Source organism: Telopea speciosissima, chromosome 4, assembly GCF_018873765.1.
Source record: "Telopea speciosissima isolate NSW1024214 ecotype Mountain lineage chromosome 4, Tspe_v1, whole genome shotgun sequence".
NCBI classification, from domain to species: Eukaryota; Viridiplantae; Streptophyta; class Magnoliopsida; order Proteales; family Proteaceae; genus Telopea; species Telopea speciosissima.
In genome coordinates this window covers 9946086-9963888 of record NC_057919.1, presented here as the reverse complement: position 1 = coordinate 9963888, position 17803 = coordinate 9946086, and the positions used below count along the sequence as shown (strand labels likewise).

The following is a 17803-nucleotide window of genomic DNA, read 5'->3' as shown; positions in this document are numbered from 1 at the left end:
GTTTTTATTTTAGTAGATGGATGTAGTAGGGACTAGGGAGCTACTCTATGTAAACTCTGATAAAATGATTTGAAGTTTAAATTAAGGACATACCTTATATTGTCACCAGTAAGTATATTTTGGGATTTAGGAATTTGATTTAAATTTTTTTTTTTTTGTTGAGATTTGAATTTGGTGAAATTTGTTTTGAATGCTTTCGCATGATTTTATCGATCATTTGATCAGTGCCCGTGAGGGTTGTATCTTTACCTATATCTACTAATGGGGAACGTGTAGCATGCGGAGAAACATCAAAAGACAAAAGGGACGGGTTTCCGCATCTCATGGGGGTTTGGGCTATCATTTCACCTCTGAGTATTTTTTTTCTTTTTCATTTTGGGTAATTTTTGTTCGATCTTTTAAGATGTGCAATTAAGTATGTTAACATGAAGGTAAATCATTCGGCGGAGATTTCATTTCTGATCCATGATTTTCAAAATACATTTTTACTAAATCTTAAAAACTTAAAGCATTATAAAGATTTGGAACAATGTTGGGACCTAGGAGACCTTCCCAACTACAAATAATGAGCCCCATGAAACTTCACGACATATCCATTAACCATGACTGCTCCGGGGTGACAAAATGAGTTGTCTATAAAGGGCCCCTACCATAGATACCAAGATCTAACCTTAATAGAGTTGGTCGAGTGGTGAAATAAAGTTTTTTTGATTCATTAAAATCAAACTTCTAAAAATAGTTGACAACAATTGCATGTATGAAGAAAAAAATGATTGAATTTGGCTATGGGGTTTGACAAGTGATTAACCCAAACGGTACCCTATCTGTCCAACTATTAGTGTTGCTACATCAACCTTCCATGATCTAGGGAAATACTTCTTAACCAACCATATAAACAACCTTTTGCCATAAAAAGCACATTCTCCCCTAATGTAATAAGTATTAAGAATGGGTAGATGGACCACCAAAGCATTCTTTGATAGTCATCTACAAAACCTTCATTCTAAATGGTAAGTAATTAAATCATCAAAAAAATATAATAGGCATTGCTAATGAGTGCCTTAATATCAGTTTTTAGTGGTAGAAAATATAAACCATTACCTTGACAAGATGCATGTAAAATGTATGTTAATTTGTTATTTAAAGGCATGCATTTGTCATGAGCAATTGATATCTAAAGCCACATGCATTATTTGCATGATATATGGTTATAACAATTCAGAGTCCAAACTACTTACTTATGTATAGTTTCCGCCCCCCTTTTCCTAACTTAACCACGATGCATATGTTATGAGCAATTGATATACAAAGCCACATGCATTATTGGCATGATATATGGTTATAACAATTCAGAGTCCAAAGTACTTACTTATGTACCATTTTCCCCCTTTTTCTAACTCAACCCCGATGCATATGTTATGAGCAATTGATATACAAAGCCACATGCATTATTGGCATGATATATGGTTATAACAATTCAGAGTCCAAAGTACTTACTTATGTACCATTTTCCCCCTTTTTCTAACTCAACCCCGATGCCCCGATGCATATGTTGTTAGAATATTACAAAGAATTAAGATGATGAAACTTCAAATGATAAGATTAAGACATTGAAGAAAATCATAGAATTTATCTGGTAAGTGTATATTTATCATAGACCTTTAAGACTGTGTTTCCTTTAATCATAAAAATCATAATTTTATTATAATATTATTAAATTTGTTGTGTGTAGATTATATTGCAAATGTTATAAAATATGAATTATTTTGTTAATTGGAGATATGAATGATTTTGTATTTTAATTTTGATTTAATTATTTTGGAATGATAAAAACACTATTTCTAGAGTTGGCTGCAATCATTGACCATTTCTTTCATGTGCCATGTTTGACTTGATTAGTTCTCTACATATCCAAAAAATTTAAAAACTGATTTGCAACTAGAATTATTTAAAAAAAAAAAAATGAACACCCTAATTTTAGAGAAAAAAATATTAATACATTTTGATTGTTCAAAATCCCAATCTTATCCTATCTAGTTATCTAATGATGTTACATTCTTTTCTAGTAAAAATCATTCAAAAATATTTGTGAAAAAAATGATTTTACCTTAAAGTTCTTTCAGACTCCATTTAGTTGTAAGAGAAAAAAAAATTAAGAGGGAAGTGAAATTAAATAAATACTATAATCAACAATTTTGTAATCTTTTACATAATAGTGTAACTAACTCCACAACATATCAAATTTGGTTATTAAATTTCAATTGACATTTATTTTTTTGGTTATGAATTTTACTTAGCATTTCAATCAAATTCCTTTGATTTAAAGAGAAAAATAAAGTTTACCAACAATCTCTATCTATTCAAAACCATGCCATGACACTATAAATAAATTTATGAGGTTCCTCCTATGCCAATGAACGTTTCCCTTTTTAGGCTCTTGCTTCTCTAGCAATCCCAATTGGTCATCTCTAAAAAGGTATGCCTTCTGTTGGTATAAGTTTAGCAGATGGATGAGGAAGAGCGTTCAAAGTTCAGCAACTTTCTTCTTTCCTGCAACCCAATTCCTCCCAACCCACTACCCTCTTCTTCTTATCCTCTACCTCATTCTTTAGTATCTTGTTTGATGATAGTGCTGCATCGACTTCTGGTAATTCATGAACCTCATCTGAAACCGCTTTGATTTTCTAAAACACAAACAAGTTAATGTTCTTGATTTATGTCTATCATGCAGGGCAACCCCTCATTGGAGGTACATCAAAAGAATGGGCAGAAGTAGGTGGGGAGAGAGGGGGTGTAGGTGGGGATATAACAGATTTTTTTTGGTAAAGTCTCAAAAAAAACAGATTTTAATTGAGAGAAACGCAGGGGTAATTGTGTATGATGAAATCTGAATTTGCCTAATACTGAAATTTTCCCTTTGTAATAGCATCTGAATCTCTCTCATAGGTTATTATTTTCCAATTAGTAATGGAGATTATGCCGTCACCATCGGAGATCACAGTACCCGAAAACATCCTCCGACGGACTCGTATAGACTAGAGGAAGCCCTAGAACTTCTCACAGAAGCCGCTCAAACTGATCGTGGCCGCTCTGAGCTTTAAAGAACGTTCTCGATCCCTGCTGTTCTTCAACTCTCCCGATTTCTCTCGTCCTCCTCTTCGACCAATCGTGACATTCTCTTCGCTACTCTCATACTCCTACAAAACCTCTGTGCAGGAGAAATTGTTTCTTTAGGGAGAGAGGGAGTTGAAGTTGTCTCGATCGCCTCCACACATGTGGATTTGGGTTCTGATTCTGCGGTTTGGGATTGACACTTCCCAGTTGGATTCGTGGAGATTGCTAGAATTCCCAAGGTTGAGGTTTTTGATGCTTTGTGTATGATCATATATAATTGCTCTAAAGGAAGCCATGAAAGAATTAAGGAGCTTTTTGGGATTCAAGGTTTACCTATCCTCGCCGAGATTGTCAATACAGCTTCAACAGGCTTAATTTGGGATTTCTTTGTTTTTTTTATTTATTTCACAAACTATAAAATAAGCCCTAAACATTTTATTCTAAATTCTTCATCTCTGTTGGTTTTACCAGTTGTATTTCAAGAAAATTGGTTCAAGTTGCTCTTTTCTAGAATTTGCTTCGAAAAATCCCATTTCCTTTTATTATTCTCTGAATTAAGGTTAGTTGAGAATGACAGCAATTTAAGAATGGAGAGACCATTTTACAATGGAACAAGCCTTTCTGTTGAGTACCCTTGCGGAGTGTTTTACCAAGAAAATGATTGAATTTTCTGTATCCAATGATTTTGCACACAGTGTTCTTAGAATACTGAAAATAACAGTTGGGGTTGTTGAATATGTCTCAGGAGGAAAGTTTGGTCTTCCAATGGGCTCTGCTGAAATCGATGTACTTGGGTACTCGCTCACCATTCTGAGGGATATTTGTGCACGGGACGAGATGGGAGCTCCGGTAAGGATAACCCAATTAGTGTTAGCGAGTCATTACTGTCAGCTGGACTTGTCAAACTCATGTTAGATTTGCTTAGTAACCTTGAGCCACCTGCGATAATCAGGAAATCTATCAAGGAAGACGAGAGCTCCAAAAATTGTAAAGGATACATGTATTCTAACTCGTTCAAGGTCTGCCCTTATAAAGGATTCCGGAGGGACATTGTTGGCGTCATTGGGAATTGTTTGTACCATAGGAAACATGTACAAGATGAAATTAGGCAGGATAATTTGCATTCTTCTGCTATTGCAACAGTGTGTTACTGATGAAGATAACCCTTTCTTACGGGAATGGAGTATTTGGACATTGAGAAACTTATTGACAGGAAATGTAGAAAATCAAAGGGAAGTGGCAGAACTAAAGGTTCAGGGTTCTATTGATTTACCTGAATTGAATTTGCAGCGCTTGGTTTGCGAGTGGAGGTAGACCAGTTTGGTCGTGCAAAGCTTGTTAATGTATCTGCTGATGGAAAAAATTCCTAGAAGTTTGACAATAACTTGAACTAGGTGATATTCTCTATTTGGATCCTGGAATGGAACTTTGGCTCATATGATATTGGTTCATAGCTCCTTGCATCTTCTTATATATGGACAAGGGTTCTGCTTACCTGGGTTGGTGGATTATAGTGAAAATTTGGTAGTTGTGCCAAGGTAGTCTTGGGCCATGGAGAGTAGGCAACATGAAAGCGACTAGTATTTTAGTCCAAAACTGATCATTCTATCTATCCTGTTCCCGTCCCCCCTCTCTCCTCTCTCTCTGTTGCGAGCTGAAACCTCTCTCTCTGTTGCTTGCTTTCAGCTCGCGCCTAATCTGTCATGTAACTACTTGTGAGCAACAAGGATTATTGCTTTAGATTTTGGTAGAGATGGAGATTGCAATACTTAGCCTCAATAAATTTCTGGCAGAATTTCATTTAGACAATTTTGAGTGTTTTTATTTCCAAAACATTGGTGAAATAAATGAGGATTATATTAAACTATGCAAAAACTATTCATACAAAATGAGGAAAGAGAATATATTTGGATAAAATATCTGCAACTTTAATCGAAAAAATTATTATGTGTTTATATTTAATGAAATGTCTCAGCCTTGTCTTAAAAAAAACTAATATTTGAAAATTCATGTAATTTCTAATTTAGTATTCTTGTGTTTATATTTTTATTGCAGTGCTCGTATGCAATCTGAAGGCATTTGAAACCTGAAGCTTTAACTTTTAAGATCAAACACAGCTATTCACCATTGGCATTTTTTATTCTGGTCCTCATCATGGGTGAAGGAAAGCTTGATCCTCATTTTATTTTTTAGGTTCTGACATGGTTCAATTTTTTATATATCTTTTATTGGTAGTGATATTTGGTGGAAGAACATTGTTGGTAACTTTTTTTAATCGTTCTGAATGCGGTTTTCGATCAACAAATCCACTATAATTTGATCTGGTTCAACCTTTTGATCGGTGGTGATATCTTGTGCAATGATATTCTCGACAATTTTTTTATCATTCCATTATTGGGTAAGAACATGAAGTGAGTACCAGGAATCGGATCAGCATTGTTAGCTTGTAAGGCTAGGAGTTATAGTAGGAGAAAGTTTTTGTCCATCGGACGGTTCATCATCCATCTTAGGGTTCATAAACTCCTCCTACACCCGCGGTGAATGGAATCCCATTCATCGTAGGTGGAGGAAAACTCAATCCTTCAGTATGTTTTTGGATGTTTGTTAATGGATTAGGAAAACATTGATAATGTGCCTAACATCTTGTCAGATTTCTTTAATGTGAGATGGTCGGCATCACCCGCATTCCACAAGCTAGTGGCATGCACCAATGGGGAGGGCATGATGGGCTGGACATGGTGGACGTCAATTTACAAGAGGTGGGAAGAGAGCTAGAAACATGGCTAGGCAGCCCAGCATTGTGCCCATCCTTTTCCCTTCTTTAATACTTAGAAGTGGGGAAAGTGTTTCCTGGGGGGGAGCATGGCCCATGCGTGCGTTGGGGCCAATAAAAGCATGTGTGGAAGCATCAACAACAGTGTCATTTCGCATTTCATGGGGGGCGGATGGTTATTTCGCCCCATGTGTTTTGAGCGTAGAGACCACACACCCCACAAAAACCAATTTCCCTTAGAAGTGTGATGGTTGTATTGATGCGTGTGGATTTTGTCATTGACACACCTTAAGGTGTGAAATAATTTGATTTTTTTTTTGGACCGCTTAGTTTAGCATATTTTTTTCCTTCACCAAGAAAAAAAATTCAATTTTTTTTGAATTTGAGGAGAAATAATAATAAGAAAAGAAAGAACATAATACGGCAAAAAAATATGATGACAAAATGATTGTTTTATATGTCTATCTCCACACACAGAGAGATAGACACATAAATCAATCATTGAGTCGTCTTAATTTTTTATTATAATTTTTCTTTTCTTGACATCCAAACATAGCCTTAGTGAGTTCATAAAAAATGGCCTTGTACTCGATAAACATACAAAATAATGATTTAATGATAAATCATTTTTAAATAATTTTGAAAACCTTTTTAACCTTTGACTTAAAGAACTTTTGGTAATTAAACAAGGCCAATCAAAAGAAGGTTGCATATTCTAAATACATAATTTTGAAAACCTTTTTAACCTTTGACTTAAAGAACTTTTGGTAATTAACAAGGCCAATCAAAAGAAGGTTGCATATTTTAAATACACCTATAGAAGTGTCCCATACATATGTCGATTCCGAACTTTAAATCACTTTAATGGCTGCTAATTTGTGTAGGCTTAATTGGTAAGGTTGGACATTATTTCTTTTTATCTGCAACAATAATTGGCTTTTCTCCTTAGAGTTTTTCTTCATTGGGTTTTGGTGTTTTGAGGGAACTGGAATATGACCCACCATTTGATCTCATCTTTAACTTGTCTTTGAAATACATTTCCATGGATTAAGAGATTCTCTCTTCACGGTGGATGAAGGAAAACTCAGTCCAAGTTATTATTAGTCGGTTGCCCTATATATTAGCATTAAAAGTCACAATCTGAGCTCATGTATGTAGCAAGACCAAGGGTTCAAAAATTGGAATCGAATAGGCCGAGGTCGCTTTGATTTGAATTGATCGATTCATGTATGAAATCTAAGCTTATAGTAGTTTATGCCTGATTCCTAAGGATTCAGATCCTCTCCAATGAGGAGTGTGCCCAATGTGCATCTACCGACACGCACCGGGATGTGTGTTAACCAGCCTAGCCGTTGGATACCTCATTGGGTACTCATTGAATGATCTCCTCATTAGAAAGGATCGCGATCCGATCCAGCCCAACTTCAATCCAATCTGAATCCGAATTGGTTGGACCCGAGGATCCCATATCCAAGTTTAATTACATTGACCAAGATGGAAAAGACAACAAATTGTCCATTGTATTTGCAGGCATGGGAATAAATAGAGAGACACCATAGTTTTTCAAACGTATATTTAAGGAAAATGGATCCATTGAGACTGGAGAGTGACCTTTCTTAAACCTGGAATCTACATTAAACATGGAGACAACCACCGTTTTCCTTTCTTTTGTTACCGCCAACTGCACTAGTGTGTGTGGGGAATGGTTTGAGGGATCGGTTTCGGATAGATCAGATTGGTCGATTCATATCGATATTAATAAGGGACCACACCGATTCTTGATTGATCCTACATTGTGGATCCTTCCGGATCAAGAGTAAAAATGGTAAAAAAGAAAAAAAAAAAAAAAAAAAGGGTGTTTTTCAAATGCCCCCTCAAATTGTCCATTTATACAAATGCACCCCTAAAACTTGACAAATTTCAAATGACCCCTACTTTCCAAACTCTGTAACACTTTAGTCCAGTCTGTTAGTCTGGGACATTAGATATTAGTTTAAAGAAATCTAATGACCAAAATACCCTTATGATAAAACCCACCAAAATTAAAAAATAAAATGACCAAATTGCCCTCATCTTTTTTAAATCATTTAGGGTTTGAAATGACCGTCAAACCCCTAGTTATTTGGCGGTCATTTCACGCCCCTATGTCAACACGCAAGGGCGAGGTATGCTGCCATAGATTTAAAAAAAAAAAAAGAGTGTTTCTGTTGTATGAGTCCACATCCTTAGTCATTTCCCATACCCTTGTGTCAGGGTGCAAGGGCAAGGTGCGTTGTGCGACCGAATAGTACTGAGGTGCACTCTACGACGATGCCTTTGGGGCATGTGCTGGACACCGTCTGATGCGCTGCACTCACTCGCGCACTGAAGAGGATATTTTTTTTCACACTGTTGTATACCTTAAACATGTTCGTCTCACGTACCACCGCTTTGCCTGTCGGCTGTATGGACATTTATTATAATGGCCTACAATATTTATTATTGAGACGCCATGGTAGTTTGAAGGACCTGCTTGCTTGCTTGCCTATCTTCGTAAAATATATCAAGTAATGTTGGAGATGGCCAACATCAAGATTCAAGTATATTTAGGGGCAGATATTTACAAGGGAAAACATTTGCCACGATGAGTTTTTGTTTTTTTGTTTGTTGTTTTCTTTTGCTTTGGATATGTGGACTCATGATACTTTTTTCAAGATACCCATTGATCACATTTACATTGTTAGGAATCCTCTCTTTATTCTTAAATTTAGAACATATGAGAATCCTCGAATAATGAGAAGGGCAATTCAGACTTTGTATAATAGGAGGTGAAGGTAAAATAGGAGATAAAGGGAATAATGACATCACAATGGCTAAATACGCTTCACATGAACAATCTAAATAATTTCTTAGATATCCAATGGTCAGATCAAATTCTAATCCACAGAAACTTTTGGCCCCTAGGATTTTGGGAGGGGCTTTGGAATTCTTGTTTATTGCTTGTTTGCGAGTTGACTCAAGAGAGTTGGAACACAGATGTGCCGACTCAATTCAGGTTTCGGGTTTTGGAATTCTTTTCAGAGTAGATATTTTTCTTTCGGGTAGCCGATTGGTATGGAAGAATCAGCCATTTATACTTGAAGAGGGAATTAGGAACTTCGGAACATTTTACCCATCAATGAAGTCTTCATGAAACTATATATCTGAGCACTGGATTAGGAGATAACCATATTGAGAAATAACTAAGACCAGTTCAAGTCTCCATTAGGTGCAACCGTGTTTGTTAAAAGTCTCAATAGATTTGGTCTGTTAGGCCACCTTAAGCCTCTGCTCAGAAGAAACCTCAACCAAAACATTGGTGACAAAGTCGATGTAAATTCTAAACAATCCTATGAATCCACCACTTCCATAAATCTTCTAGACTGAGCAAGATGATGAAAGAATTAAAGGAAATTTTCGGCGACACCCCCTTCAATGGACCGTGAAATTAATGCCACCTCATTAAGGGTCAATATATCAATTTTGGCCCAAAGGGGTTAACTGAATTAAATGCAAATGACTAAACTACCCTTTACCTACTAACATCTTTTAGGCCGTTGGATGAAATGGAAGGCATCCCAACCATTCAATCAATCTGCAAGTGTATCTCCCTCCATTCGCCGCCACTCCTGGTCTCTCTCTCTCTCTACCTACCCACCCTTGTGCCCACCTGCTGCAAGCCTGCAACTGAGCGGAGAACAGGCTTTGGCAACCGCCACCATCCCCCACTTCTTCCCCTGGCTTGTTAGAACAGAGCCTGCAATTGATCTCTATCGAAACCTTTTGAGCCCAATAATATTCACATGCCACAACCACAAGTCCCCCTCCGATGACGGAATGCTTGGAGAATGGTGGAACAACGATTTGATCATGGACGGAGCACCCAAGATAGAGCTGATGCCGGAGGTCAATCATAAAAGTGACGATAAAGTTCTTGAAAAGAACACTTACAGTGCCTTCATAGGAACTGGATTGGAGGAGTATTTGGTGGATAGAGAGATAAAAGAGGTTATAATTACAGGAGTTATGACGAATTTGTGCTGTGAAACGACGGTGAGGGAGGCGTTTGTGAGAGGGTTTAGGGTTTTCTTTTTGATGGATGCGATGGCAACTTGGGCAAGGGAGTTGCATGTGGCTACGCTTAAGAATATGGCTTATGGGTTTGCTTATTTGGTTGATTGTAAGAGGCTTAAGGAGGGTTTCTCTAAAAAGTGATGAGTGATTGAGGTAAATAAGGTCTTGGCGTGGCTCTTTGGGGGGTTTTGAGGGCTTCGGCCAAGAGAGTTGCACAGAGAGAGAGAGAAAGAGAGATTTGAGCAAATCTGTGAACTATAATCTGTGTTGTATTTAAGGTGAAAGAGGTGTTTATACTTCTTAGTTACAAATTTCTATGTTTTACACCCTCTCTATCTCTCTGTCTTCCCTTTTTTCTGTTAGTTTATTTCATTACTATCTTTGCTGCAGATCTTCTTCTTTTTCTTTCTATTTTTTGTGTGTTAATTTTGTGGTCGTATTTTTTCTTGGATTTTTACTTGGTTATGAATGTGGTGGAAGATGCAGGACGAAGAATTAAACTAGACTATCAAGTGTCAATTTCACTGGTGGTTGCAGATCAATCCCACATCTGAAATTCCAGTGGCTCTGCTTTCTTCCGCGATCCACCACCATTGTAACCGCGATCTACCACCAATAGCTCTGAGAGGGTTAGGGTTTTTCTGAGTTAACATCCTTTAGAGCACGGTGGGATGGGAGAGACTGGAGAGGGTGGTGGTGGGGTTGCAGGGGAGCAAGAGAAGGAGCGCTGGAGGGGGTACCGGCGGCGGTGAGGCAATGTATTGCGTCAGAATAAAAAATAAATGTATAAAATTGTCTTTTTAAAAAAACTAACATGCTGACATCACTAATTAACCGTTAAAAGACTTTTTCCGTTAGTTTTTGGGCCAAAATTGATATATTGACCCTTAGTGGGATGGCATTAATTCCACGGTCCATCAGAGGGGTGTCGCCGAAAATTTCCCAAGAATTAAAGGGTAGAAGTAGATATACCATCTAAGATTATCAAGCCTTTTCTTCTGAACATGAGGTAACTTACCCAATTAACCATTATTTGTTTATCAAAAAGGCCCAGCAGGAAAAGAGAATAGCATTCACATCAATTATCAATGTAGAAGAAACAGGGAAGAACACAGATATTTGGTAACAACATTGATCATTCATGTATTGCTATTCTGAAAGTTTCTTATAAACAAGGTGGTACTGTTACATTCAAGTGGTCAAGTGGGAAAATTGAATGAGCAAAAAACCTAAAGATAATAAGAATACAAAACAAGAATTAAAAAGAATATATCAAAAAATTCTCATCTTGTAATTCGTGGTAGGGGTATTACATATCCCTTCTGCATAATGGGCAGGAACCATGTCTGATGAGCCACTCATCGATGCAGGGTAGATGAAACATGTGGTGACAGTAAGGCAAACTTCGAACCATCTCTCCAAGCTGAAAATCCTAAAGGTAGGAAATAACAAAATTTCAAGCACGAATATTAATCAGGTCTTTGTAAATTATCCAATTGGTGTACTCCAGAAGAGAACATGATAGTTAACAAAGAATAAAGGATAAACCTGAAGGCATACTGAACAGGAGACCCTCTCCCCAGATGCATCCACATTGTTCATGTTTGTGATTTTGATCTTTGGGATTTTCTCAACTGAATCTCCTGACAACCCTTTGGTTCCACCTGTCTCGAAGATGCTTGTGACCTCTTCAAAGCTAGTTTCACCAGCACCCATCTGATTAAAATTATCCAAATTGTGAGCAAACCACCATAGCACATCTTATGCCATATCTCAAGGTTTCTATAATTACCTGACTCTGAACTGCACTTAACATTGCTGGACCAATCCGCTCCCGAACAAGCCTTCCACTCAGAAGGCTAGCAATAACATCAATCTGAGTAATCCAATGAAAGATATTAATACAGAGGTAATGGTGAAATTGCAGCAAAAGTGAGTTTCAAGGATAAATTCAAGATTCTGCCTTTGATTTTGGAGATCTAGTATCTTTCAGTCGAACCATCAATTCTTCAACGAGTGTGAAGCAAATCTACTTACCAAGTAGAGGAGACACCCAAGTCCTGAATCGTCAGAATGCCAAAGATGAAGAGAAGATTCAAAGACTTCAATCGAGAAAACAGCTCCAGAGATGGCACCAACTGCAGCTCCACGGAAGAATCCACTCTCAGTTTCTTGGCCTATCAAAGCTCCAGTCATTGCTCCTAAAAGGGAACCCACTGAAAACAAACAGAGGCAGAAAGTAACTCCATAAGTAACAATCTTAAGATCACTGTTACATTCAGCCCAAGCTATACCCTTTATATCAGAAGAAGTATACAAAAATAAACAGGACCACCAGACTAATCTGCTTCCAAGTAGTAAAAGGTTACACAGGAGATTGAAAGGGGAAAAAAAAAACCCAAATCCCTCTCTTAATTTGGGAAGCTGATTTTCACCATTTTTCCGGGATCACGAGTTAAATTAAAAAACATAAGAACATCCAGATGGTTAGCTCTTCAAGAGGATCACTTCTGTTGTCAAATTGTTAGAGAAAACATTGGAGAATATCAGAGGGGTTTTGGAAAATGTAGTGCGGCAGTGATCGCTTTATTTGGGTTCATTCAAAACTACGAAATATTTTTAATAAAAGAGGGGAAAAATCATCTAACTTGAAGAGGAAGGAGAACAAGAGAGAAGATCCATAATTTGAACCTAATTCATTGAAATTCGTACAACATTTTTCGGCTACAAAATGATACAATAATTAAACGAAAAATGGCAATGGCTACAAACCTCTGTTTCTAACGAGACGCATAATGCATCGTTTCAAGACAATATGGACAAGCAACTAAGAAAGAGAAAACAATGACCTAACATGAATGATCAAAGAACAGAACTCACCCAATGCGAAAAAGAAGGTGAAAATTGCAGACAGGAGGTTGCGAAGAATCGCAGAAGCCGCAGAACGGCAAACCCCTCTCACTCTTTCAACCCAGATCCCAAATGATGAAAAAGAAGAATCAGCAGGAGAAGGGACAGGGGAAGGAGAAGGGTAAGCGTAAAACTCCATTTTCGTTTCTCCTGTAATCAAATATACGGGTTTTTGTTTGTTCGAAAGTATTGAAAGCAATAAATATGACGACAGAAGAGAGAGATATTTAAAATAAAAAACCACATAACCCAACCTGCTTTTGGCCTTAAAGCTTGGGAGCAGGTTTTATGGACGGCCCATCTATACCTATTTGTACGACATAGCACCGATTGGAGACTTGGAGCTAAAAATTTTGTAGAGACCATGGTTTCAAGAGTCAGGAATCGGAATCGGAATCGGAATCGGATCGGTGAATAGGCCGATTCATAACAGAACGGACTGACACCGATCGTGGTGATCCTTAATGCTTGAATCGGAATCGAATTGGTCGGATTCCTAGTCATTTCTCATACTCCAACTTGAATCAACCGATTCTTAATTTGATTCTCTATTCCAAAGCCGATCCCATTTTCATCTCAAAGTAGCTTAGAATCAGCTGGACCGGATCAATTTAAACCAATTCCAATTCAATCCGGATCAAAATTGACTCTGACTGGTTTAGACCCCAATTCCGTTTTTTCAAACACTAGTAGAGAGAAACCCAAAGGAAGTGCTCTCTTTGATGTCATTTATATTTTTGTTAAGGCAAAAGGTTTTGTGCACAATCGTGCGTACAAGGTAGTCGGATATGAACAATCGGTTGGTTGAAATGACTATAAAAAAACCCCCATACTAGACGTATTGTCGTCTGCCGTGCAACACAATTTTTCCCTTTTATTAAAATTCTATTTGTATCATTTTCGATCTGAACATAAAAAGCATTTGGTAACCACTAGACAATAATAGATTATAGAATGATATATAGTTTGGTATGCCTATGTGTAGAATAGTTTTTTGAAGAAATAGGCTCAATTTACTCAAACCAATGAGACCCATATAGAGTTTAAGTATTAGATGAAGAGAATTCCCCCCAACCTATCAAAAAAACAAAGAGATTTCCCCTTCACCCGTATTACTTTTCAATCTTAAACTAAAAACAGTAAAAAGTAGGTCGTTTTTTTAGGGGGAAAGAAGGTTGCTTAGGCACCCCTATGCCTAGATTCTGAGGGTGACGAAATAACCACCTGGCCCCATGTTGGATGCCTAGAAATGTACTCCTATTACCCCGTGCTGGCATAGGGGCGACGTGACCAATAAGCAATCCCTCTCTTATTATTTTTCAAGATGCAAGTCCAAGAAGGACCCGCAATAGATGAGACTACCGGCTTCCAACAGGCTGGCCGTGGTTGCTGCCGGCCTTCGCAGGCTAGCTGAGGGTATGGCCTTCTTAGAAAATTTTGGTAAAGTTTGTGTTTGCATATTATGTAAAGTTCTTGATTTCCTCCATCTAGAATGTATGGTGAGCGGTGGCTGGTCATTCTCCATTATACCAAAAGAAAGGACTCCATCATTCTCCTATTCATCTTGAATTTGTGATCACTTAAACAAGTATGGAATAAAAATGACAAAACTTCTATACCAGTTTTGATCTTTATTTTTTGAAAAACTGTTTGGCAAATGTGTGAATTTATAATGTTAGTTTTGTTTCAGAATTATGTATTCCTTTGTAGTGGGTGAAAAAAGAATCTCATTATCAATGGTGATGTGACGATGTGATTGGATTTTGGGTCAATCATTAACTCTAACTTTCTATTGGTCATAGTTTATAATACCATTTTTCAATCTAATCAAAGGATCCAATGAGGTGGATGAAGAGATTCTCTCATCCACATGGGTGAGATAACCTGGGTCGTTTGTTCTAAACCTCCTTTATTGTTTTAGGCTAAGATGTGATATATACAAGGAAAGGTCCATATAATTAGCCATGTGCTTTCCCAATTCCTATTTTGATTCATCTTGATTTGTTGTACATATTAATGAAAAGAGAGCATTTGAAGCCATGACATCTAACTTTTGGATTGGATTATGGAAAGATGTTTTCAAATTTGTACAATAAGGGTGGGAGTTAATGCTGAAACTCATCTGCCCAAGGATCCGAAAATAAGATCATATCATATTGGATAAAGATAATCTCTCTTTATCCTGGGCAATGATGAAAAACATCCTCTTTGCTATTATTGAGAGGGTTCCCTGAGCAAGCAGAATAGAAGAGCAGACCAATTAGATGCGGCAAAACTATGTATTGAAGGATAGTGAGATCATTTCATGTGAATAGGAAATAGATAGACATAGAAATGCTAGCGTACTCTACCTCATAGGCTCAGAGAACCTTTTCCCTTGTTACCATGTTGGGTGGTCCTTGCACAAGCGTGGGGGCAAATGAGAGTACCTACAGGGGTATCAGCAGAGATGAGTTTTTTTCATATTAGGAGCTGGGACGATCATTTTGCATGGACCTTTGTCTAGGCGTAAGCTGCACGCAACATGGCATGGATCTTTTTCCTTTATTATTTATTATTAGGGAAAAGGTTCTTTGAACCACCGGACATGATATGCTAGCACCTCTATCTATGCCTCTCTCTCCTCCTCCTCACATGAAATGACCTCGCTACCCTCTAATATATGATACTATTTTGTTGCACCTCATCGATGTGTTCCCCTATGCCTCTTATTGCTAGAGAACCATCTATCCAAAAGAGAGATACAATTTGGGGCTGAGCGTTTAGCTCAGATGACGCTGCCAGCTTTAGGTCTGGTCGTAAGACGTTGGAGGTCAGGTGTTGGACTCTCCAAGTTCCCACTTTCTTCCCACCAAAAAAAACAAAAAAGGGAGATACAATCTTTCATCATGCATGAGGCTGGCAGTAAGGACCTAATAGAGTTTTACAACCCCAACAAAAACTAATAATAATAAGGGAGAATGTTCTCTATGCCACAGCGCAGCCTGCGCCCAGGCACATGGGCAGCCTGTGCAGGGGGACAGGGTGGTCATTGTGCCCACCCCCATGTGCCTGGCCGCAGGCTGCGCTGCGGCACAGAGAACAGCGCCCCAATAAGGGAGTAAACATGAGGAGATTGGTAAATCTTTTCTTCATTCATAATGATAGTTTGGAAATAAATTAGGGGTGCAAGTTTGGCCCTGTCGGCCCGAACTCGTCCTGAGCCCGAACAGGGTCTGGGCTGAGATATTTGGCCCTGTGGGTGGGTCAGGGCTGAAAATTTCTGACCCTAAGTCAGGGTCGGGTCGGGCCAGGGTTGAGGCCTCGGGCTAAGCCTAGCCTAGCCCGGCCCAACCCTGTTTTTTTTTTTTTTTTTTTTTTGGTAAACGGGAAATTTATTGATGAGAGGGGTGAGTACAACCAGTGGCATCAATCACACAAAGGTCCTGAAGCCACCGAATGGAGTTTGGCCAATCTGTCATGTACCCAATAGACAGCGCCTTCCTTGCTAGAGCATCCGAGACACAGTTCATAGCCCTAGGAACAAAAGAGAAGATAACAGAGGAAAAAGAAGTCCTTAGCGTAGTCACGTCCACTACTAAGTCCTCCACTTCCCACCCTGGGGACTTTGACCCCTCAACAAAAAGAATAGCATCCAAGCTATCCGATTCCACCACAAGATTATCATATCCCAGCTCTAAAGCCAAAAGTAGAGCATCACGAATCGCCAACAGTTCTCCCTGGATGATCGAACCAAGAACAATAGGGATGGAACGAGCCTTAACCAAAGCACCAGAATGGTCTCTAAAAATAATTCCCAGTCCTCCCCTACTTGTCTCAGCAGTGAAAGCCGCATCACAGTTTGCTTTAACCGAGCCCATTGGCAGGGGAGTCCAAAAAGAACATCGATGAGAACTATCGTTCCCCAAGCCAACCGAAGAGGAGTTTGAAGCACCCCCTGAAAATCGGACAGCATTAGAAAACTCCACGAAAGCTTTGTCAGCCATTTGAAGCACATCTGATGGATCCCAAGTCTTGCCATTAAACACCTGCTCATTTCGGGCACGCCAAAGGTACCAACAAATGAAAGAAGCTCTAGAGATAGCTTCTCGAGCCATCTTTTTATCTTGCTTGAACCAAACATTCCAGCTATAAATCCAATCCACCAAGCTCGGCCTTTCAGGAGGAGAGAATTGAAGAGGACTACCGAACCAAACATTTCGAGCAAAGGGGCAATCGAAGAGAATATGGTCACCATTTTCAGGCTGAAAACCACATTTAGAACAGCTTGGATCGATGTTCACATGACGAGCCTGAAGCCCCGCTCCAGTAGCCAAAGCTTCATTACAAGAGCGCCACAGCAAAGCTTTGATTTTAGGAAGGGATTGAATAGACCAGATTCTATTCCAAACTACATCAGGGATATGATCCCATTTATGGCTTCTAGACGTGGAAGCCCTCGCAGCAAGGTTCTCCTCCTCCTTCCTAGCAAGCATTTTATAAGCCGACTTGACTGAAAATCGACCATCTCTAGAAGCTCCCCAAAATCTCTTGTCTTCTCCACCAAAGTAACTCAAAGAAATTTTAGACACTGCAGCTAGATCTGAAGGGTGCAACACAGCTTGTAATAACTCAAGGTTCCATCTCCTATTTGAATGGTCGATAAGATCCGCCACATACAATAAATTGCAATCCTCCGGTTTTTGAAATTGAAGCTTGCCACTTGGTAAGGTTGGAACCCACCTATCTTCCCAAATTTTTATTTTGGAACCGTCCCCAACTCTCCATATCAGACCTTCTAGGAGAACCTCACGGCCTACAAGAAGACTCCTCCAACCCCAAGAAGGGCGATTTCCTTCTTTAGCTTCCAGAAAGTCACAACGAGGAAAGTAAATAGATTTCAAAAACTTCGCCCAATGGCTGTCCGGAGAAGAC

General features: G+C 38.7%; 2 protein-coding genes and 1 pseudogene across 2 annotated transcripts; 2 read left to right on the top strand and 1 right to left on the bottom strand.

The window, feature by feature from the left end:
• Nucleotides 1-3701: 3701 nt before the first annotated feature.
• LOC122658335 lies at nt 3702-4489 on the top strand (annotated as a pseudogene).
• A 5253-nt stretch (nt 4490-9742) lies between these two features.
• On the top strand, nt 9743-10120 carry LOC122658334 (nicotinamidase 2-like). Its single transcript, XM_043853252.1, has one exon. It carries the CDS (start codon nt 9743-9745, stop codon nt 10118-10120), a length of 378 nt encoding a protein of 125 aa, XP_043709187.1.
• Nucleotides 10121-11106: 986 nt separating this feature from the next.
• On the bottom strand, nt 11107-13077 carry LOC122657566 (NEP1-interacting protein 1-like). Its single transcript, XM_043852305.1, has 5 exons — nt 12860-13077; nt 12017-12195; nt 11772-11855; nt 11528-11695; nt 11107-11411 (listed from the first exon to the last, which is right to left on the bottom strand). Exons 1-5 carry the CDS (start codon nt 13026-13028, stop codon nt 11289-11291), a joined length of 723 nt encoding a protein of 240 aa, XP_043708240.1. The 5' UTR covers nt 13029-13077; the 3' UTR covers nt 11107-11288.
• Nucleotides 13078-17803: the final 4726 nt, after the last annotated feature.